Genomic DNA, 22,906 nt, shown 5'->3' with positions numbered 1-22,906 from the left:
CACTGCCTTGTCTTTTTCTTTCTTCTTTTTTTTTTTTTGGGACTCGATATGGCCCCAACCCCGGACATGGTGGAACCTTGGGAACTGGTGAATGAGCAGGGAATGGTATGAAGTGGGAAAAGTGCATCCTTTTTAATGGCTGGGGGAGCGGAAACCATGTTTCTTCGGGGGTGGTAAGGGTTGATGGTTTTCACGCAATGGGAGGTCATGGCCTGGAGTTTATTTTGAGGTGTCTGAGACAGCTCTTGGGAGGAAAAAGTGATACCCTTTCTGTGCATGTCTGCCTTTGGGAGTCGGAGACTGCCTAGTTTCATCGGTCGAGGGGAAGAACCCCCAGACGCAGCAAGTCGATATCTCGACCCCGGATATGGAGGGGTTCAATCTTCCCACAAATGCATCGGAGATCTTGAAGATTTCTTTGGATACACGTTTTAGGGAGGACCCTTCTATGATGGTCAATCTCTCGTCTTGCAGCGCTAGAATCCCCATTCGTTCTTCTCTTTTGCGTCCTTGCTTTCTTTTTCTTTTTTTTTTTTTTTGTTCGCAATATCCTTGTATCAGATTCATCGGGCTCGGCTGGTTCCCCGGTCCTCCGACTTACCGGCCATGAGCTATATGTCATTCCAGTTCTCAAGCAGACGATCTTCTTTGCTTTTCTTTTCTTTTCTTTTTCTTTTTTTCCTTTCCGGTAGTACTTCGTAAAGAATAAATAGGATTTGAACTGTGTAATTGTGTAATTGTGTAATTATGTAGAGTATGTATGTATACTTCGTATTGGTTGTAGAGATACTTCCACGACGTAGACCGGGTCCCGGAACTTCAATTTCCCCTTCCCGAGCTCCCCCATTCACCTCAAGCTAGCTGTCACCCTCGCTTTCCATTTTCCCAGGATCGCTGTCTCTACGATAGAAAACCTGGTATTACACAGGCTCATTGGATTGATTCCAGAACATAATGGCCGAAAACGACCGTCGAAACCAGGGCTACAGGGGTGGGCGCAAACGCCGTTACAGAGGTAAGAGACATGGATCTGACAAGCTTACCGGACAGCACGCTAACATGACTTGCGATTCTCACAGATGATGATGACTTTGATCGGCGCCCTCAAAGGCGCAGATATGAGGAGCCATTGTTCGTCCAGGTCAGACGACAGTTGTTGACCATCGCGGAATCGGTACGGGCCTCTTTTTTTTTCCCTTCTTTTCCGCGCCGCGCGCATTGCGCTCTACAAATGGTTGATATGAACTAACGCTTGTGTCTCATTGATAGGCTGCTCGCAGAGCAGAAGATGACGTCCAGGGTATTGCGAAAACAGTCACGGATAACTACGACGACGAGGAGATCCGCCGCGACTTTGTCAACATCTCCCTTGATCTGTACGTGTCGGTATACTCAATTCACCGTGGAATGTTACTAACCTGAATATGTGCTAGCGTTCTCGAACAACCCATGAAAATCCCTTTTATCGCCGGCACGGTCCTGGTCGCACATAGTCTCAAGCCTGAGCTTGGATCGGAGGTTTTGAGCAAGGCAGCTGAGGCCTTGCAGAAGTATATTGATATTGGCGCATGGCGTGAAGTCAAGCTTCTTATTCGCTTCCTCGGTATTCTCCAGCCGGTCTATGAGGGTGATGGCATCTTCCCTCTTCTGGAAGAGCTGTTTGCTCGTGCAGTCGATCTCCAGACTGCCTCTTCGGAAGATGTAAGTTGGATTGGGTTGACTTTCTGATGATGAACCTTGCCTAACAGCTTTTCTCAGCTTCTTGGCCTTGAATTGGTGAAGATTATTCAGTTCACCATTCCTTATGTCATGCTTTCCCCCGCCACTGGCTTTGAGGCCCAGGCTTCCGCGCTTCTGGAGAAGACCGATATCATCGCATCCACGCCCCACGCTCTCGTCGATTTGGTGAACACATTCAGCCCCGAGGAGAACCAGGATGCAGCTGGCCAAAGCGTTATCAGTTTGATGCAGACTCAGCTTCAAACGGAGGCTCACCAGGGCTGGGAGCTTAAGTGCCTCCCTCGTCCTTGGAATGACGTCCATGACGCCGAGACGGATGAGCCCAAGTCTTTCGAGTCGGTGACTAAGGTTCCTTTCCCCACAGTCACTGTGCCTAACCCGGTACCAAACGGCGCGCGTCCTCTCTTCCCGGAGGTCTACCTTTCGGTGTATGCCAACCAAGAAGTAGACACCGTTCCTGCCACCACAGACATTTCCTCTTCGCTTATTCGGGATGCACTGGTTGATACCATTAACCTCCTTGACTTTAACCGTGTTGCTACAGCCAAGTTCTTGATCGATATCGACTGCTATTTTACCTCTACCACATTCGTGAAGCGTGCCACGCCTTTCGACCGAATGCGCGAACTCATTGGGGAGGTGCAACCGTGGAAGCCCGAGGATGTGGCAGTGGATGCAGTGTTCTCGCAGCTATTCCAATTGCCAGCATCGGAGCACAAACTCGTCTACTACCACTCTGTTCTCACCGAGTGCTGCAAGATTGCCCCAGCGGCAATTGCGCCGAGTTTGGGCCGTGCTATCCGATTCTTGTACAACAACCTGGAGACAATGGATTTGGAGCTCAGCAACCGTTTCCTAGACTGGTTCGCTCACCACTTGAGCAACTTCGGGTTTACATGGAAATGGAGCGAGTGGTATGTCGAAAACGTCACCTTCCACCCGTTGTACTCAGCAATCTAACAATTTCACAGGACCGACGATCTTGATCTGCCCGCCATTGATCCAAGAATGGCGTTCATTCACGGTGCTTTGGACAAGGAAATTCGGTTGAGCTTTGCCCAGCGCATCAAGGGAACTCTCCCCGATCCCTACCCCAAGTTGATCACAGCAGGCAAAGAAAAGGATACTCCCGAGTTCAAATATTCCTCTGAAAGTAAGTTTATCTTGTGCTCAAATCGGCAGAAGGACAATTGCTAACTTGAGTTTCCAGTGGCGCCATACTCCAAAGAAGGACAAGAACTCATGCAGCTTATTCGGAAGAAGGCTAGTGACGAAGAAATTCAGCCCGTCATCACAGCCATCGAAGACCAGGCCAAGAGCCAGGGCGTCGATGACCCCAAGATCCCTTCGACAGATGCATTCGTAACCTCACTTTGCTTCGTCGGATCCAAATCGCTCTCTCACGTCCTGTCATGCATCGAACGGAGCAAAGATCGCCTCCTGGCCATCGGCGCGGAATCTCAACACGCCCGCTGCCAAATCATCACCTCCGTCATGGACTACTGGGTCGACCAGCCCGGTATTGCCATCAATATCATCGACAAGCTGCTTAACTACACCATCCTCAGCCCGCTCTCCGTCCTTGAATGGGCCCTCTCCGAGTCTGTCGCGGCAGGAACCATCCTCTCCAAGCCTCATGTCTTCGAGATGATCTCCGCCACCGTCGGCAAGGTCACTAACCGCATGCGCCAGATCGTCGCCGCGCGCACCCAGCCCGGCCTCTACGAGCCCCAGCTTACCGTCATCGACGAGACTCTCGCTCGTGAGCGTACCGACATGCAAGCCCTCTTCAAGTACATCGAGGATTCCATCGTCTCCATCGCTGCTGGAAGCAACGACGAACAGATGGAGCGCGGTGATGGTAGCGGCACTCTGCCCGAGGACGCCATCATCCGCCAATGGGGCCGTCGCTGGCTCCGCGTGTTCCGGAGAAAGGCTGCCGTCGAGGAATCATTCATCTCAGATGCCCTGGCTAATGCTACTCCCCTCGGTACCCAGGCCCCGCCTTTTTCTGAGCGAGAGGATGCTGCGGATGGGGATTTGGATATTGCCGATGCCGATGCCGATGCCCAGTAGATGTTACATATGAATGGCATCTTAATCAGGATATCGGCTTATGCATGCTGCGTTCTCGCATTTGATCTCTCTGAACTGTTTCATTAAATGATTTATGTCCTGGAGAGCCTTTTCTTTTTTCTCTCTCTCTTCTTCCTTGTCCTGTACTGTACACTTTAACTCCGGGTCTTCAAACCAGGCCGACAGAAATATGAAAGTTTCTCTCCGGTTATTCCGAGTCATCTGCGCCTTGTCGACCTACGTAGTGAGTTGTATAGAACTAATTTCAAAGAAACACTCCCCAAGACCTCATTGATTCAACCGTACCACCCTAGCACGGGAATATCTCTCCAAAATACATATCAAAAGTCATGAATCGTGTACATCTTGGTAAACCCTAAAGGAAAAGAGTAGGAAAAATAGAAGAAAAAAAAAAAAAAAAAAAAACACATATCCAACTGGAAGTCGGATCCCGTTCCTGTATATAGCGCAATTCTCAGGACAGAAGAAAAATGAGACAAACCAAAAAAGTGAAGAGTAATTAACAATAGAAATCAGCAAGTAATAAGACCAGGGATATCAAAAGGGGGGTTGTGCAGTACAAAGTAATATAGAAAGAAAAGAAAAGTCCCGAGACGAAGCCCAATCAAGGCCCATGATGAATATGGCCATGACCATGACCATGACCATGTCCGTGGGCATGAGTCCTGCGGTCGATATAATAAGGCTCCCCGTCATCACCATCACTGCTAGAAGCATTATACACGGAGAAGCCATCCTCAAAGCTCCCGCGGCGCATCTGCATCTGCATCTGCATCTTCGACACACCCTCTTCGGACTCAACAGACTGTGTTCGATCCATGGAGTCACAACTACTCTGTGCATCGGACCGTTTCGTCGTCGAGATCCGTCGGTCCTTGCCACGGCCCTTGATGCCCTTGTTACTGTTTTTGTATAAACCGGCGAAATATATCCATAGCTCGCGATCTGCCGCATTCATGTTCATCGCTCCGTGCTCGCCCATTTGTGAGAAGCGGACGGTGAGATTGTGGAGTGTGGCTGCGTGGAATTTGTTTTGGTGGGACTGTTTTTGGGTAAGCGGTTGGTTAGCTTGGGTTTGAACGACGGTGCACGAAAGAAAAGAAAAATGAAAATGATGGATGCTGACATAGTAGAAGGATAAGAAGGGGAAAGACAAGAGACATACCTTGAGATTGCCTAACTGGGTAAACTGCTTGCCACATTCGTCTAGACGGCAGTCAAACCGTTTAGATTGATCATGGGTGAGCTTGTGAGCGCGGACGTTGCCTCGCTGAGCAAATCGCTTATGGCAGATTTCACATTGGAAGGGCTTTTCGCCCGTGTGTCGGCGCTGATGGGTCTATATATTTTTTTTTTTTTTTTTTTTAGTGTCTTGTCTCGTGTACCGTAATCGCATGGCGCGGCAGGCTGATGTGCTTACCTTGAGGTTGCCTTGCTGCGAAAAGCGTTGCCCGCAGGAGGGCTCCTTGCATATCTGCCACACCCAAAAACGGTTAGTTGCTGATCCTAACCCTAAATTTGATTTGAAAAACTATGGGTGTACGCACAAATGGCTTATCACCTGTGTGTGCCCTGATGTGGATGTCCAGGTGTGTTTTCTGCGCGAAACTTTTGCCGCAGCCTGGGAGGTTGCAGTTGTACTTGCGCTTCTTGCCTGAGCGCGATAGCTGACCTTCGTTGGCATGGTAGCAGCGCGGTGGGGTGGGTGAGGCAGTCGGGTAAGATACAGGATAGGCCTGTGGTACCGGTGCTTCCAGATGTTGGAGTGGTGGCAGCGATTGCTGGGTTGGTGACGAAGCATGCTTGGCCTGAATTGCCTTCATCAGGACATCCACATTGGTTGAGAAGGCGATGTCAGCGGGGGTTTGCTTCGCCTCGTTTGGCCCGACTGGTGAATCGTGGCCTCCAGTTGAAAGTTGCAGCCGTGGACCATGGTCGGGAGTAGACTTTACTGTCTGAGTGATGGCGTTCTTCGCCGGGCGAATCTCTGGAAGAGACTGTAACGGCTCCGTTGTGAGGCGTAGTGGTTGCGGCTGTATCGGGTGCTGACTAGGGACAAAGTATTGCTGATAGGGATTCGAGTGTGCATGTGTGTGACCCACGGAGTGACCGAAGCTGTAAGGCAAGCTACTTGGTGTCTGGTAAGGCAGCGAGTACGGTGCTGTCTGAGGCGAATAGAAGGGGAAATTTTGGCTCAGGGTCGAGTCCATCGGGCGTCTGTGGGCAAACGCACCCACGGCATGGCCGGGAAACTCGTAAGATACGGGCTCTGCAGTCTCCATCTTGGTATGTTCGAGGTCTTTCTTCTTAGTATCTTTCAGAAAAACAAAGGATACCTTCTCCTTTCCGGATCTCTCCTAGATACCCAGGTATCTCAATGTATACTTGTCTTCGGGATTTGGGGGTGGGTGTGATTTTTTTTTTCTCCCCTGTGTAGTCTTTGAATATGTTCTGAAACCCAACCTCCGGTGATATTTGGGTTCTGGCTGGGGAGTTCTCAGGAAGAAGCAAGGATAGGGAAAATAGACAAACCGGCCGACCAAAGCGCAATCAGTCTATAGATCTGGATCTGGATCTATATATGTATATATATAGATATGGGATGGAGGAAAAGAAATAGCAAATATATGCAGGTCATGCCGTGAAGAGGGTGAATATAATGATTGACAACTAGCGATGATCTTCCGCATCGACCGTGGCGCCTCCCCGATCTAGATATATAAGGGCCCCCCCAATGCCAATGGCGGGGGCGACAAGGGGGGAGTCAGCCGGTGAGAAGATAGTTGAAAAGCCCCATTTTGTCTGTATGACGTTTAGAAATTGATAAATAATAATATAATAAAAAAAGAGAGAGTAAAAAAATAAAAAAGGGGGGGCGAAAGAAGAACAGTTCGGAGATCCATGTATAACAACATACCAAATGTGTTGAATTCGACGATCTCCAGGAGGATCCTAGATGATTGAAGCGACCTGACTCCACCGGGGGAAATAATAGAAATCAAATCAAATCGAGTTCCGAGGGTTCTCTAGAGCCCTGGAGAGCTCCTGGGGAGCCCTGGCCCTGAAGCCCTGAAGGAGCATACAGGTGCATTGCATCCCATTTGAGATGCATTTGCTTTGGACGCATCGAATTCCTGTACCACGAGGAAAATAGTAAAATTCTCATTAGTGGTAATGTATTTCGACCTTCGGTGTGAAATGTGTGTCAGTCACACAGGGAAATAAAATAAAATTGATATATACTCACAGCCGCGACTGGCGACGAAAGCCTTGTTTCTCTTTTTTTGTTCCCTATACTTCTTCCATGTTTTTCCCCGTACCCTGTACACCTTCTATAACTGATCTTGATGAGGAGACTGACATCTGTCAGACTCCAAATCTCACAAAAAAGAAAGGAAAAACACGCAAACCCATCGTGCTATGCATCTCTCCCCTCGAGGAGAGACGGGCCGGGCCTTCAAATCGCGGAAATTCCCAAGTGGGCCGTGATCGACCTGCAGTCGACATGTAGATTATTCAGTCGATCTCGAAGTCAGCAATCGCTCAATGGCCAGCTGGGCCGTAATTACGAGTATCAGGATGCGCCATCCCGATAGTCGCCAATAGTGTCCGATCTCAGCCCATCGAATATCCCAGCTAGCCGCCTAAGGCCCTGGAAAATTCAGTCGGGTGATCTGATTCTCTTGGGAAAAGCCAATCAAGTTATGTGCTTCTTTCCCATCGAGTGCGATCTGGCTCTCTCTCTCTCTCTCTTTTTTTTTTTTTTTTTTTCTTTGCGGGAGGAAAAAGAGAATTGATTTTAGCCCATCGGAGAAGTTCGCACGGGGCTTTGGTCTGATCTCGATGAACTTTGGATTTTCCCCTTAATTAGGGTAAAAATGGCTTGGCTCATGGACCATGTCGATCATGGCCTCTCGTGGGATTAGTTGGCTCCATATTGACGATCCGAGAAGTGACAGCCATGTCCCATCTGACACGAGTGGGCAACCCTGCACGTCCTGCGTCGAGATGAGGTGTCGGGACTTGTAATGGTTCCTGCAGGGATGCGACTAGTCTTCACGAACTACTTCCTGAATGGGCGAAGGTACCTAGCCTGTGCATATGCGTTAAGCCTAGTTCGGGGAGATTTTGGATCAGGGGGAGTTGATGTGTATATTTACCTCCTCCGTACTCCATCCTCAGTACTCCATAGGTACCCACCGAATAATCCGATAATAATCTGATTATTCAGACTATTTCCAATCTCTTTAGTACAACATATGTCGTATATCCATGGATTTCAGAGGCTCTGTGATGATTCAGACGGACAAGGATGGTGTTGTTGGGAAGTTCAGCTTGTGTCCGTGCTGCTTACATAATATCTACTCCGTACAAAACACAATCTCAGGGAGAAAATGGCAATTTTGGAATTGATAAAAAGCAAGTTCACGTATACACTAAAGTGTATATAAGAAAAAGGGGGAGGAAAGGGGAAAGATAAATAGAAAACAAATTCAAACAGCCCATAACCAAAGCAAAAAGAAACAAAAAAAACAAAAAACATCATAATGCGCCCATAAGGATCAACCCTTTTCATCGTCCAGTGTACGCCGAGTATCTGGAAAAGTGCAAAAAAAGTCAGCTTATGATCTGAAACACAAAAAATAATAAATAAACGAAACAACTCACCTCCAGATTCGTGCACGCATGTCTCCACTGCCGGTCGCGAATAGGTTGCCAGTAGGACTGGGTGCAACCGAGATGACTAGTCGGAAGGTGAAGAATTAGAGAAGATGATCACCACCGGCTGAGATTGAATGAAACTCACCAGAGTTTTTGTGGCCTTGAAGCATCATCTGGGCATTTCCAGTCACCGGATCCCAGAATTGAACACCACGGTCCTTGGAACCACTCATCACCCAAGCACCGTCGGGTGTCAGACACACACTGAGAACAAAGTCCTAGATAGTAGTAAAACAAAAAAAAGTTAGCTTCTGCTTGTGTCTCTCGGGTTAATCTCAAGATCTAACCTTGTGGCCCTCGAATGTACGAATACACTTGCCACCCTTGATGGCACTGTGAGGGTGCATGCCCCGGGGAACGGTAAGCTCCCAGAGCTTGATAGTCTTGTCCAGACTGCCACTGACAAGGTCACGGCCATTGGGCGCGAATGCGACCGAGTAAACACTGTCCTTGTGGCCATCGGGGTTCTCCAGGCGCTCCACCAGGTATCCAGTTGTAGTATCCCAGACGCGCACGCTCTTATCCAACGAACCTGCAGCCACGTAACGGCCATCCGGAGACATGGCCACAGTAGTGACACCATCCTCAATGCTGAGGGTGTAGACAAGCTTGCCATCGAGAATATCCCAAAGGCGCACGGTCTTATCCCCACTGCCAGAGGCGATGAATCGACCGTTGCCAGCAAAGTCCAAAGAGTAGATGTCCTGCTCGTGTCCACTGAAAATGTGCTTGATGGTGCGCTGGTTGATATCCCAAACCTAAAGCGCCAATCACATTCAGTCAGCGATCTTCGCACATGCTACGGGTTCCATATAAACCGAAAACTTACGCGAATCTGCTTATCCTCGGCACCGGTTGCAAGATATTTGCCATCCGGACTGAAGCAAACGCTGCGAATGTACAGGTCGCCGTCCTTGTCGACATTCTCATCCTGAAGAGTGGCCACATTCTGACCGGTGGTCACGTCGAAGATTTGAGCCGAGCGGTTGCAGCCGGTCGCCAAGTACTTGCCATCCCGGCTGAAGCGCACACAGCAAACGACACTATCGTGATTCAAATGATGCACCAGCTCCACATCGAGGACACGCTGGACCTCAGGGTTGAACACGGCGTACCAATCGGAACCCTCACGCTTCTGCGACGGAGGTAAATCATCGGGATTCCAGTTTGCCAGCATGTTTCCCGGACGTTCGGCAGTGCGGCCGAGAGGGGGGTTCGGAGGAGTCGGGCGAGGGATCTGAGGGGATGCACGGGGATCCGGGTAGGCGATGTGCGTTTGCTGGGGGGTACCAGGGCCTGGGGGAATACGGCCACGACCCTGACTTTTACCGGGGCCTGGGGATGCAGTGGGAGGTGGAGGCGGTCCATAGCCTGGGAGATTTAAACGATCCAACGGGTCAGCGGACTGGGCGATGAGTCTCATAAACACGGCGACATACCGTTCACAGCAGCGCCAGCCGGATATCCTCCAAAGGAGCTCTGCTGGGGTTGCGGTGCGCCAGGCTGAGCGACCGAAGCAGGCGGTTGAAGGGGATGCTGGGGAGGCTGCTGATCCTGGGGAAGGGAAGGTGCAAGACCGGGGCCACTACCTGATGGGTTGGTCATGATACCACCAAACAGATTGCTGGGGCCGTGGCCCAAGGCAGGTGGCTGGGAAGGAGCTGTATGAGCCGCACCGGGTCCGCCGATATGGGAAGGGATGGTTTGCACGCCACGCGCTTCAAGTTCATGTCGCAGCATTCGAATCTCAGATTCATAACTAGAAAAAGAAAAGAAGATTGTAATGTCAGAGAGGAGTATTGGAGCTTTCAAGAGAGGTAAAGGATACATACTCTTGCTTAATCTTGATCTGCGCCTGTTCCAGTTGATAGACCTTTTGACGGATCATCTCCATCTCTTGGAGTTGACCAGTCACTGCATGATCTGTCAGTTAGATAACATTTCAGCGAATGTCGGAACCCATGGAGCGCAGTCATTTGGGGGAGGGGGGGGTGTTTGTATAAAAAGGATTGGAGAGAGAGAGAGAGAGCTCAAGGCACCAAATGGCCTGAGTATAAAGAGAGGGGTAACAATGTGTCAGAGGGGACAGGTAACATACACTGATGCTCAAATTCACCGGTGTTTCGTGACTGGCTCTCAAACTCCTGGCGCAGTTGATCCAGCAACTCCGTCAGACGGGAGTTGGGAGCGGGCACCATGCCACGATGAGCGTTGTACATGGTAGGATATTTTTTTTCCCCTTCTTGTTTTTCTAAAGTCACAGAGAGAGGGACAAGAGCGATGATTGGATAGTAGCTCTGGGTCAGCAAATGAGATCGCGACCAAGGATTTGACCTGGACTCAATGATCTTGATCACTGAGGCTTCAATGCTTGGTGGATAGCACCACGCAGCTAGCCACAGCGATAGCGGGCGATGCAATATAAACTGGGGAGATGAGAATGGAGGGGAAGGGTGTAGTGGTAAGAGGGGTGGAAGAGGCTGGCAGATGACACTTTAAAGCGGGAAGGTTTGAGTTTGGGGGGAAGGCGGCAGTGGTTGACGCGAGAAGCGAGTTGATAGGCGAGAAGCGCAGCGGGTCTTACCGTCGACTACTTTTGACTAGTTAACAACTAAAGATACAAATTTATTAAAGTAGATAATTACATCTGTAAATGAATAAAACATTATACACTATATGCTCAATAATTCTGGGAGTTTTTTTTTTTTTTTTTGGCTCTAAGTACTTTTTTCAGATAGTCTAGTTAACTACCTAGGTAGTTACTATAACTGTTAGTTGCACGTTGTACATCCATGGATGGGTCCAGATCATGAGGTTCACATAAAACCGGTATTATTCCAATGGCTGAAGATACCCGAGAATACCAGGGAATACTTGGATCTACACCGGCAAGTGTGGGCAGTGGAGGTACCTCTGAGTACGGGAAGCAAAAGTGGAGCTGGTCCGTGCAGTACCAATTTAGTATTGTCATTACGGAGTACAAAGCGGAGTAAGGGGTTCTTTGGTCATTATTGCCTGATCCATCAGGCCACAGAAGGCCATAACCACAGAAGGCCATAGCCACAGATAGCCACGGCATGATCTTCCAGGCATCAAGGCATGAACTGTGGCAAACCAGGGGTAACTTTTAGTGACTAGGTAGACCAAGGTAGTTAGGTATGTATGTATAGAAAAGTGAAGATATACCAAATATATATACTATAAGATAGAGAACTATATTTTATATATGCTGTATATAATATAATCCCAACATCAGACCATTCCCCCTGGATCAATTGGCTTATTAAGAAAAGAAAGAAGAAAAAAAAAAAAAAAAAAAAAAGGTGGCATCGCAACGGCTGTGGCGGTTCCGCACTGGTGTGACTACTTTGTTATTCGCCGCGTTATCTCCTTTTTCTTTTTTTGTTCCTTCAAGTACCACTTCAATTCTTCCCTCTCTCCTTTCCCCATCCTATCTGTGTCTTCAATCATGGATATCATTCTCGAATTATGGGACACCTTCATTGGTGATCGCCTCTATTCGACACTCCTCCCCCGCCTCGCTCTCTTCGTCCGTCTCGCTGCCGGCCTTTGTCAATGCGGCCGCCAACACTTCAATGGCCCTTTTTGGCCCGGAACCTTATGTCTATGAACAGGCTACACAGATGATCTACCTGGAACCTTCGAAATACGCATACCTGAGTGCTTGGCCTAGGAACAATGTCTACCGTCAATTCACGAGCTTTTTCTTGATTACTTGGTAATGCGCCAATCATGCCACTTCTTTTCCTGTGTCAACACAAGAACTAACAATCAATTAGGCTGTTTGGTCTGCTCGTCTACTTCTTGGTCGCAACGCTTTCATACATCTTTGTCTGGGACAAGACAACCTATAACCACCCCAAATTCCTCAAGAACCAGATTGGGTTGGAGATCAGACAGGCCATGGCCGCAATGCCCCCAATGTCACTGTTGACAGCTCCTTTCTTCGTTCTGGAGGTCCGCGGATACGCCAAACTTTACGACACCACCGCCGAAGAGCCTTTCCCATACTACAGCCTCATCCAAATCCCCTTCTTCATCTGCTTTACCGATTTCTTCATCTACTGGATCCACCGCGGCTTACACCACCCCCGTGTCTACAAGACCCTACACAAGCCTCACCACAAATGGATCATGCCGAGCCCTTATGCCTCGCACGCCTTTCACCCGCTCGATGGCTGGTCCCAGAGTGTCCCGTACCACGTCTTCCCCTTCATCTTCCCCCTGCAGAAGTTCGCCTACGTCTTCCTGTTCGGATTTATCAACCTATGGACCGTCTTCATTCATGATGGCGAGTACGTTGCCAACAGCCCCATCGTGAACGGTGCGGCCTGCCACACCATGCACCACTTGTACTTCAACTACAACTATGGACAGTTTACCACTCTCTGGGACCGTCTGGGTGGCAGCTACCGCAAGCCCAATGAGGAGCTTTTCCGCAGAGAGACGAAGATGGACGACAAGGAGTGGAAGCGCCAGGCCAAGGAGATGGAGTCGATCCTCAAGGATGTCGAGGGCGAAGACGATCGCAGCTACTCCGCCGACAAGAAGAATCTTTGAAACGGCATGACATTCTTCACGACTTCACAACGATTGGTTCTAGACTACAGGGACCATTCAAAGCCCATTGCAGACTCCCCGATAGACGGGACTGTATGTCTTGGCTTTCTTAGCCTGGGTTTTGGATTTGGACTTTCTACATCTCCCTGTCGTTTCCCGTGCCATTTTTTACGCTAATTCAAGTACATTAATTCTCCTTGCGCACCTCTTACCTGTTTTAATATATTCGAAACTGACCGGCGGCACTCTGGCCTACTGGTTATTTTACCCCATTCTGTACATAATGTTCGGGTTTTTTCTTTTTTTTTTTCTGTGGGCAGTCGAAATGCACTTGGTTAGGACTTTTCTGTACATTTATTTTTCTTCTATGTGATGCAAGTTCATGGGTTCATCTTAAAAGCCGAAAATTGATACAGATGCATGATACTTTCAAATCTACGAAACAAGAAACAAGAAATACCAAACTAGTTCAAAGTTATGCAATAAGATGGAAATTAATATTGAGAATCATAATCCATATCCATTTTTGGTTTCCGTCAAGTACTCTAGCCCCGAATATTCAGACACTCCTTGGAAGAATGGCCGGCCGAAATCTAACAGACCAGACCACCTGGTCTTCGCGAGGCAAAGACCAAGACTGCGATCACTCCCACCTATGAAAACAAGCCATTTGGTGATGATCCAACATAGGGGAAAGGGCTTCTCTGATGGAACGAGAATGATGCGCACCTTAACACTCACTACCGGAGAGCCTGTATGATAACACTCCGCGATCCGTCAGTCGCATGAAACCCATTCTCAGCCAAATCCTGCTCTTGACTCGGCCAGACCTCCGCACTAAACTGACCGGATTCAGCAGAAGCAAGTCGCTTGTGAAGAGCAACCACTCGATCGGCCTGGTGAGAATCCCCACACTCCAGCACCGTAAGCTTGGCCTTCAACTTGAATGCCAGAGTGAGAATGCGGTGGTAGAAGATATCCTCAGGCATGCAGTCTTCCACCCCGGAGCCCGAGTGTGGAGGTACAAGTGCCAGCTTTGGCTCGAAGCGCCGTACACTGCGCGCAGTGGTGCCGTTGCGGAACTCCATTTTGGATATGTAGGGCGGGTTGGAGATTAACAGGTCACACTCACTTTCTTGGTCGGGTGATGGGATGTCCAATCCTCCAAAATTGGGGGGTTGAGTTTGGAGTATGGACTCAATGGACGGTACTGAATCGTCACTACCATGTCCGAGGACATCGGCGCGATAGAAGTGGATGTCTGTGCCTGCGGTGGGTGCCAATTGGCTCAATTTCACGTTATGCTCGAGGTTCTTCTGGGCTAGTATTAAGGCTGTAGGACTGATATCCACTCCCGTTATCTCCAGCTGGAAATGGGGGGCCAGTAATGCGTGCAGAAGAAGTGGTATGCAGCCTGTGCCAGTGCAAAGGTCAATGACACGCAAGGATCTCGTCTGATTGGAAGACTCGGACTTGTCATTGCGGTCCAGGGCCATTTGACGGACTAATTTGGCCGCTTGGTATGTATATGATTCAGTTTCTGGTCTACAAAACGTTGTCAGCAAGAGATATGGCTTTTAAATAGAATAAAAAATTCTGATAGGCAGACCTTGGGATCAGAACGCCTCTGCGGCAAAGAATTTCCAAGTCACCGAATGGTTGATCTCCAAGGATGTATTGGAGAGGATATCCTCTAGATCGCATCTGACACATAGATCTCAAGAGGCTTCTCCATCCCTCTTTGGAAAGAGCCTGGCTATCACGTACTGCTCGCTCGCGTAGCCAGCGAAGTTCGTTGCGAGCAGAATCGATTGTGCGGCATTCTTTGAGGAGTACAGGAAGAAGATAATTTTCCCGTTGTGCTTTTCTAATGACAGAAAAGGGGATTCGGGGCATTATGGGAACAACATCAGAGTTGTTGTCAGTCCAGGACCGCTGATGCCAAGAGATTCCGTCGATGCCAAGACTGTTTTGTGACTTTCGTATGTGAGACTTCCCCAATATCACACTCATCCTCCATGCAACTATCTCTACTGTCTCTTGTCACAGAAGTTCGGCATGTTCGGCGGTACTGCAATAAGGCGTCATTGACAATTTACTCGTCCTTCGTAGCTGCAGCATATGATGCCTCCTCGCGGTTGGCAGCCATTGATCTTCGAATGTTGATGAAGGGTTTGGGTTATGAAAGTGCAGGAGATAGGGTAAAATTCACGATGGTGGGAGAAGTGAAAAGTACATCTTAAGGATCTAAGGAGCGAAACACTAATAGGATAACTAAACCAACATTAGTACTCCAAATGTAGTTAAATCACCGAATGCCCATTTCATAACACATAAAAACTAGATAATTGAGAGTATGACGGAAAAAGAATTCTAGGTATAGCCTGCCCAGACTCCAAATACACCCATAGTATGCAAGACATATACGGAAGAGGAAAAAAGATTTGTGAATCAAAGGCCTTAAAGAGCCAAAAGAGCTCCCACACCAGCAAGGCCCGCAGCCAGATGTTTTGGCATAGCGGTTGCCTTAGGGATGGCCATATTTCCGGAGGCAGACGCAGAGCCAAAGAGGCCGGATCCTCCTCCAATGCCTCCAATGCGAGCAGCGGTGCCACCAACCGGCGCATTAGTCACTGAATTCGAGACTGCAGTGGCACCGGGGACGGAATCGGTGCCAGTCCCGATCTCCAAGATATCATTCTCGGTGGCGTTGAAGTTGGTGCTGGCGAGGGAGATCTCATTATTGGCGAGATCGTATACCACATACGCACTGCGCAGGAACGTATCTCCCAAGACTGCTGTGCTGCTTCCAGCGGGAACAATACCGAAAACGCAGGCCCGTTTGCCGTTTCGGAAGTAAAGACCGCCAACATCGATGACCATCTCCTTGATGCCCACGTTAATCGTCGGGGATGAGAACGTGTAACTGAGGGTAACGTTGTCATCTGCCATGCTGCATTCAACGTAACCAATGCCACTCTCCGATTCGTAAGAGACCCCGAGATCATCGTAGATGTCCTGAACAAGGGCGTCTGGAAGGTACGTAAGGGAGCTTCCCGAGTCCAGCAACACGCCCACTGGAATGGAACTGGAAGAGTAGGTATTTTCACCAGAAGAATTGGTGAGGGACAATTTAGTGAGCGCAATAATGAACTCCGAGTATAGTCCACGGACCTTCTGGACGGGGACTGTTTGTAGGGCGCCGTGATATTTTTTAGTGTTGACTCCACCAAACAAAATCGAGCCGGTGTTCGCATCTAGGTCGTTCAGCCAGAGACTGTAGGCATTTGATTGGATTATTCCTTTGTCGACCATCGCCTTGGGCAGGTTGGCATAAGCCGAGTCTCCATTTCTGCCGACCTGAACTTCATTCACGGTGTATCCTATACCCAGCACACCCTCTGTATACAAACAACTTATGTTAGTTCTGTGATCCTGGTATATCTGACACAAAATCACTCACCTGGGGAACCAGATGCAAACCCAGTGCCAAATTGGAAGTCTTTAATAGTTGTGCCTCCGATGGTAAGAGTGTCGGTCACATAGTCTCCAGCGGCACCGGAACCATCGGCATAGCTGATATTGAAGTCCGAGTTCACAAAGGAATATGAGGAGGAAGAGGATGAGTCGTAAGTACCGGATTCAGCGCAGACGTTTTTGGTGGATGCACAGAGAGTAGAATTTGGCGTATTGCACCATAAATCACTACTTCCGGTGTCGAGAACCAGACGTACAGTCTGTTCGGGGGTGCCTAGAGTGACATTACAGAAGTATAAAGTTTCCTAGGTAGAAACATTAGTATATATTCCGTCAGATTATATATTCTCTAAATATAGATAGATATGTGTACCTCATTGTCCAATGCCTGACTGACTGTCGACCGTTTCCTCCTTGCTTGATCTCTAGCGACGGGGTTGGAGACATCGTTTCGTTGAATATCCATTTGTACCACCGCGGGATTATCTCGTCGATGGAGGGTTATGCCCCAGACTGGCATCACCAGGCCAGTGACCAATAGGATCCAACTATTTTTCATGGTGCCGATCGTCCTCCCCGAATTCGGCCCGAATTAGTGATTTCGAACGGTTTAAGAGACGATATTCCCAAGTGGGTTTGGATGAGGATTGGTGAACGGTAAGAGTAAGGAAGAAGTTGAGAAAGGGAAAAGCAAAAAGAGTCAAGAAGATGAAATGGTCATGGAGATCCTCGGCTCCAACTATTACTAGTATTACTAGTATTAGCACTAGTACTGTCATAAGAATACTAATACTAACACTAATAGTACTATAGTTAACTAGTTATAATAATAGTACTATTAGTAGTTATATAGTGTATTAGTTAGTAACTATATAGTTAGTTAGTTAACTAGTTAACTAGTTAGTTATAGTAGTTATAGTTATTAGATATATTTATTGTATTAGTAGTTATATAGTGTATTATATAGTACTATTAGTATACATATGTATAGTTAGTGTATGTATTAGATATACTGTTGCCTGAACGGGTAACCCGGAAGTCTCCCAAGTGCTGTCGTCACCAGATATAATTTAGTAAAGGCCTTTTATAATATACTCCATATATATAATAGTAATCTAAAAAGTTACCAGTTCTTATCCTTATTATATACCCTTATGTTGTAGGTATACCCACATATAGCACACGTACAAGACATACGTAGTAGAGGCGATGACGCGGTTGACTCTCCACTTTAGTCCATGGGACTCTTACACGGAGTACTCCGGATGGTATATACAACATACTCATAGTAACATAGATATTCATACTATTAGATATTGTACATTCTTACTATAATCTCTCTATTGTAATACACTGGCCACTTATAGACCCATCGTTTCCCGAATTTGCTGCATGGTCACCCGACTGTTGGCCCGCGCTGCTTCGGCGCCTTCCTCAGCCACTGACTCCAGGTAACCAGTCTGATCCTCCATGATCGTAATATACCGATCTCGGATTTCTTGCAAATGATATGCGATCCGGTCTGCAACATGTTCCTTGAGTGACCGGAGACTGGTGCTGTGGAAGTCAGTCGCAATCTCCTCACATGGTACACCTTCCAGGTGGCTGAGGATCTCAATAAGATTAGACACCCCAGGCCGACGCGTCGGGTCGTAGGTGATGTTTGCTTCCGAGTCGGTCAGGGCTACCTTGACTTTCTGACGGATTTCAGCCGGCGAATCGGTAAGGATAATCCGAGATTTCTCATCGGCGTGCGATTTGGACATCTTGGAAGTGGGTTCCTTGAGGGACATCACTCGCTTGGCAGGAGCTAGTCAAGTTAGTGTCTGGTCTGTTCCTTCTGTTCCTTCTGTCCCTTCTGACATGGGCAACTGTTATCTTACATATCAATGCCTCTGGGATGGGGAAAATTGGCCCGTAGAGGTGGTTGAAGCTGTTCGCGGTATATCGGGAAAATTCTAGGTGCTGTCTTTGGTCTTCCCCAACTGGGACATGGGTAGCTCTTGGGTGATCGTTAGTTAAAAAAAATCGCCAATGTAAACGAGAAACATACCTGTGCACAAGGATATCAGCAGCTTGTAGTACTGGATAGGAGAAAAGACCAAGTCGCAGCTGTGCCCGTGCCGTCGAATCATCCAGTGTGGCATCGTCGGGCAGTTGTAGCTTGCTCTGGACGGATGTCAATAGAATGCCCATATGTAAAGAAAAAAAAAGCGATAGGGCCGCTCACCTTCCACTGTGTCATACGCGACAGATACCCCATGGAAGCCACTGTACTGAGAATCCACATCAACTCGGTATGTGCCGGCACCTGATGAAATGTCAATATAAGTCTCGATTGTGCTTAGCAGCTAACAGTTAGAAGACGGAACCTACACCGGACTGGTAGAATATTGTCGAGCGTTTAGGATCCAGGCCCACAGCAAGCAATGTTGCAAAGGCCTCTTTCCGCCATCTCTTCAATCGAGCTGGATCTTGCGGTACTGTCAATGCATGTAGATCAACAATAGAGAAAAATAACTTGGTTCCTTCGGCTGCATCCTGCTGGAGCTTTACCCATTGATGTAAAGCTCCTAGATAATTTCCCAAATGAGGCACCCCAGTTGGCTGAATCCCGGAAAATATAATGGGCTCTTGTGCTGGCGTGCTGTTTGAGCTATTCCATCGATCGCATCTCCTTTGGAAAAGGGAGAGCCTGCTTGGGCGGATATGGAGGTGCTTTGCACGCAATGACCCCAGCGAGGTAAATTCATGTCGCATCGCGTGGGTAGACATCTCCAACAAACACTCAAACGGTGCGAGAATGGGAAATTTCAAGTGCAATCACTTCGTACTGTACTTTCGTAGACCCTAATGCCCCCGAAAAACGCGACACGCGAAATGTGTCACGTGACCAATATCGTGTCGGATGAAACTGCACTGGGCATCACCTGGGTGGGCATTGTCTACATCTATGACAACCAAATTCCACATATTCCACAGGAATATCATATCGAAGTGGTAGTACGTCTATTAGGGACCCGGTTGGGGCGAGCAACCTCCTTGCAGTATATACAAGTTTCCTTTCATCTGGGCTGAAATGAGAATAGTAAAACAGTAAAATACATATGGCCTAGATCAAGAAGGCTTTTGAAAATAATGAAAACAGCGCCTGTAGCAAAGACACCAAGTCCAGATGTTCACGGGTATACAAGTTCAACAGTAGATTACCATTCCATCTATAGACGCTTGCGCTCAGCGAATCGTTCACTGTTCAAAGTATCGAATATCGTGCCTGGGGCCGAGTTGTCCTTTCGCTGACCGAATTGTGCGAGCTCGGGGCGAAGAGCTTCTTCCACCTCGGCAACCGAGTCATCCATGGTCTTACCAGCATCTAGTACAGAAAATATGGTTAGTACCCTGATCATTAAAGACGCTAGCTATCCAGGCGGGTGGGGGGAAAGGGTAGCCCATACCAAGACTGTCGTGTTCCCAGACATTTGCCTTCATACCGACTCCATAAAATGCGTGCTTCCGGAGAAATGCAAGCCATGCCTGTACCGCTTGTGGGTTTCCATCCTTGATCTGAATCAATCGACGGAGGGTGATTCGTTCAAAGTTCTCTTGACTCTTCTTGTGCACGAAGTTGCTTCGGGGTACGGTCCAGCGTTCAACGATGCGGGGGAGAGGCACAGGCCCGGACACGGGGAGGTTGAGGTAGTAAGCGGCACGAATGGCAAAGTCGGTGAAGAACTCCACGTTACGGACACTGTATGATCGCAATTGAAGGTCGCAGACTGGAAGGCCGTATTCCACCTTCCTCCGTAAGGGCCGTAGATATATAGCTTGCACGCTTCGTGGAAGTCGGCTGTCCTCGCCGAATGCTCCTAACCGTTCAGACCTAACCGAACTGTGAGCATTCATCTTTGATCTATTTTTGATATTGAGCCAATTGAGCCAATTGCCTTGGATACTAACCATTCTTTCACACTAGACTTGGTGATTTGCTCGGCTTCGGTCGGTCTGGATTACCTCAATTAGCGACAAAGCCAAAATACTAGATTCGAAGGGTTTCTTACGCTACTGGAGCAGTCGACGCAGGGGCGGTAGCGGCGGGAGTCGCGATGGGTGTAGCAGGAGTAGGGGAAACAGGGGCAGCTTCTGCAGGAGCAACTGGTGTAGAGGTCGGTGTTGGGTCTTGAGCGGGTGTCTTCTCTTGCTCCGGCGGAGTTGGCTGGGTTGGGGATGATAGAGAGCGGAATGACACAGGGGCCTTTCAAGGAGGTGTTAGCACAGCAATCATGAATCGCAGAATAAGAACATACCCGGAGGCGCTTGCCCACTCCAATTAAAGAGCGCGATGTGTATGAGAACATTGTTAATGGTTGATTTTGAGGAAGATCCGTTGCTGGCGGATGGGTTTTTTTCGGGGAGCGAGTCCAGGGCGGTGAGTGAGGAAGGATATAGAGAAACTGAAACTACAATGGACGGTGATATCTCTATATTATACTATTATACTATTATACTATTATACTATTATACTATTATACTATGCGCTAAACTATTGATATAACAAGAATAAATATAAATATAGATAGACCATGATCTACAGAGTAGAGATTGATGATTGATCCAATTGTGAGTAAAAACGACTTTGTACAACCCTATGTTACTGTCGATATTTATAGTGTTCCCCCTAATAGATGATCGACTCTCTTACTCTAAGCTTTTAAACAGGATATTCTCTTTGATGAGTTAGTAGATGTGGTTATCCTCCAAGGCCACTTATCTCAAATGTTTTCTATGAATCGGATCATTGCGACCCCCCGCCAAACTAGCGACCTGGGCAATGGAACCATGTGACTCCGCACTTGGAAACGTCCCTTCTTTTTTTTTTTTTTTACTCCTACTTTCCCACTTGATATATATATATATATATATATATATATTCAAACTTCTTCTTGTATACAACACTAACGTCTGCAAAAATGACAAAGATAAACCTGTCCTCATTTGAGCGGGCCAACGAAGCGGTTTCTTATCTCAGAACCAAGTTGCCAGAGACCCTGCAAAAGCCTCAGGTTGCAATTGTATGTGGTTCAGGGCTAGGAGGGCTTGCAGATACTATTCAACCCGAGTCACGGATCGAATTTGACTACGCATCCATCCCCCACTTCCCTCGCTCAACAGGTTGGTCATCTTCTTCGGGCTTAGAGAGGAGGTTCTAACATTCCACAGTCGTTGGTCATGCTGGAAAGCTGGTTTTTGGTCTTCTCGGCCAGAAAATTCCTGCGGTGTTGATGGTTGGCCGGGCTCAGTCAGCTTAAGCCCTCATTCTGCTTGTAATAGCACAGCTGACCTTGACCTAGTTACTACGAGGGACACTCGATTGATCAGGTGGCATTCCCAATTCGAGTCTTCAAGCAGTTGCAAGTGAATACGGTTGTCTGTATGTTCTACATGATCCTTAATAACCCGAAGATTGACGTTATAGAACGAAGATTAATGATGTTTGGTAGTGACCAATGCGGCCGGAGGTTTGAATTCTGAGTATGCTGTGGGAGATATCGTTCTATTGAACGATGTAAGAGAAATCCTCGTCAACGGCATCGCGTGGAGTTATTCTAACATCGGGTTACAGCATCTCTTCCTCGCAGGTCTGGCAGGAACTCATCCATTGAGAGGAGCCAATGAAGATGAATTTGGAGTGCGATTCCCGCCCCTGTCCGACGCCTATGACCTTGAGCTCCGTCGCCACGTGCATCAGTCATGGAAGAAAGTCATATCACCGGAAAGCAAGAGAAAGCTGCACGAGGGTGTATATGCATTTTGCGGGGGCCCCACGTAAGTCACCTCAACACAATCCCTTCAAATCCGATTCTGATAGCATCAAGTTACGAGACGAGAGCCGAGAGCCGGATGCTTCGAATACTTGGTGCCGATGTGGTTGGTATGTCCACAGTACCGGAGATTGTTACCGCCAGACATTGTGGCCTACGAGTGCTTGCATTCAGTCTGGTCACTAACAAGGCCGTGTTGTCTCCTGTACCTCGCGGAGATGACGATTTGCTCCAGAATAAAGCAGCAGGCGAACTGAGTGCCCTTCTAGAAGAGGGCATGGCAGGACACGAAGAGGTTCTTGAAGCTGGCCGCGCGGCGGCCATTGACATGCAGGTAAGATCGTTGCATCAATCCTTGGAAGACAATGAAACTGACATTGACCCAGAAACTGGTTGTCGAAACCCTCGTGGATGTCTTTGATAGCGTTTAAGACTGGGCTTGACACAGAACGCATATGATGATCTCAGAT

The 22,906-nt window shown here is 48.1% G+C and overlaps 9 protein-coding genes across 9 annotated transcripts; 3 read left to right on the top strand and 6 right to left on the bottom strand.

Annotated features, from left to right (window-relative positions):
* Positions 1-954: 954 nt before the first annotated feature.
* Positions 955-3,816, top strand: N7516_007217 (NCBP1 family protein; the record flags this gene model as incomplete). Its single annotated transcript, XM_057219937.1, has 7 exons — positions 955-1,015; positions 1,080-1,174; positions 1,270-1,376; positions 1,434-1,701; positions 1,759-2,654; positions 2,712-2,893; positions 2,951-3,816. 7 exons carry the CDS (start codon positions 955-957, stop codon positions 3,814-3,816), a joined length of 2,475 nt encoding a protein of 824 aa, XP_057074028.1.
* A 625-nt stretch (positions 3,817-4,441) lies between these two features.
* Positions 4,442-6,119, bottom strand: N7516_007216 (C2H2-type zinc finger protein; the record flags this gene model as incomplete). The annotated part of the gene is made up of 4 exons (XM_057219936.1): positions 4,442-4,879; positions 5,003-5,176; positions 5,258-5,311; positions 5,385-6,119. 4 exons carry the CDS (start codon positions 6,117-6,119, stop codon positions 4,442-4,444), a joined length of 1,401 nt encoding a protein of 466 aa, XP_057074027.1.
* A 2,290-nt stretch (positions 6,120-8,409) lies between these two features.
* On the bottom strand, positions 8,410-10,757 carry rcoA (uncharacterized protein; the record flags this gene model as incomplete). Its single annotated transcript, XM_057219935.1, has 8 exons — positions 8,410-8,434; positions 8,506-8,581; positions 8,645-8,777; positions 8,847-9,317; positions 9,389-9,930; positions 9,999-10,318; positions 10,392-10,473; positions 10,658-10,757. 8 exons carry the CDS (start codon positions 10,755-10,757, stop codon positions 8,410-8,412), a joined length of 1,749 nt encoding a protein of 582 aa, XP_057074026.1.
* Positions 10,758-11,882: 1,125 nt separating this feature from the next.
* On the top strand, positions 11,883-13,140 carry N7516_007214 (sterol desaturase family protein; the record flags this gene model as incomplete). The annotated part of the gene is made up of 2 exons (XM_057219934.1): positions 11,883-12,298; positions 12,360-13,140. Coding segments are annotated over 2 exons (1,197 nt in total), but the record flags the coding sequence as incomplete, so codon positions are not given.
* A 740-nt stretch (positions 13,141-13,880) lies between these two features.
* On the bottom strand, positions 13,881-15,036 carry N7516_007213 (N5-glutamine methyltransferase family protein; the record flags this gene model as incomplete). Its single annotated transcript, XM_057219933.1, has 2 exons — positions 13,881-14,685; positions 14,750-15,036. 2 exons carry the CDS (start codon positions 15,034-15,036, stop codon positions 13,881-13,883), a joined length of 1,092 nt encoding a protein of 363 aa, XP_057074024.1.
* Positions 15,037-15,600: 564 nt separating this feature from the next.
* On the bottom strand, positions 15,601-17,083 carry N7516_007212 (pepsin-like aspartic protease; the record flags this gene model as incomplete). Its single annotated transcript, XM_057219932.1, has 3 exons — positions 15,601-16,541; positions 16,604-16,922; positions 16,991-17,083. The coding sequence occupies 3 exons, from the start codon at positions 17,081-17,083 to the stop codon at positions 15,601-15,603; spliced, it is 1,353 nt and encodes a 450-aa protein (XP_057074023.1).
* An 895-nt stretch (positions 17,084-17,978) lies between these two features.
* Positions 17,979-19,377, bottom strand: N7516_007211 (tryptophan--tRNA ligase MSW1; the record flags this gene model as incomplete). Its single annotated transcript, XM_057219931.1, has 5 exons — positions 17,979-18,427; positions 18,501-18,619; positions 18,671-18,786; positions 18,848-18,928; positions 18,994-19,377. The coding sequence occupies 5 exons, from the start codon at positions 19,375-19,377 to the stop codon at positions 17,979-17,981; spliced, it is 1,149 nt and encodes a 382-aa protein (XP_057074022.1).
* Positions 19,378-19,835: 458 nt separating this feature from the next.
* Positions 19,836-20,972, bottom strand: N7516_007210 (mitochondrial 37S ribosomal protein uS10m; the record flags this gene model as incomplete). Its single annotated transcript, XM_057219930.1, has 5 exons — positions 19,836-19,990; positions 20,073-20,497; positions 20,575-20,619; positions 20,676-20,869; positions 20,922-20,972. 5 exons carry the CDS (start codon positions 20,970-20,972, stop codon positions 19,836-19,838), a joined length of 870 nt encoding a protein of 289 aa, XP_057074021.1.
* Positions 20,973-21,584: 612 nt separating this feature from the next.
* Positions 21,585-22,867, top strand: N7516_007209 (purine-nucleoside phosphorylase; the record flags this gene model as incomplete). The annotated part of the gene is made up of 7 exons (XM_057219929.1): positions 21,585-21,786; positions 21,835-21,913; positions 21,966-22,045; positions 22,116-22,180; positions 22,238-22,440; positions 22,491-22,770; positions 22,823-22,867. 7 exons carry the CDS (start codon positions 21,585-21,587, stop codon positions 22,865-22,867), a joined length of 954 nt encoding a protein of 317 aa, XP_057074020.1.
* Positions 22,868-22,906: the final 39 nt, after the last annotated feature.

Source organism: Penicillium verrucosum, assembly GCF_028828655.1.
Source record: "Penicillium verrucosum strain IBT 35672 chromosome Unknown utg000002l_segment0_segment0, whole genome shotgun sequence".
Lineage (NCBI taxonomy): Eukaryota > Fungi > Ascomycota > Eurotiomycetes > Eurotiales > Aspergillaceae > Penicillium > Penicillium verrucosum.
Note: the sequence above shows the minus strand (reverse complement) of the source record. Positions and strands in the feature narration are given on the sequence as shown.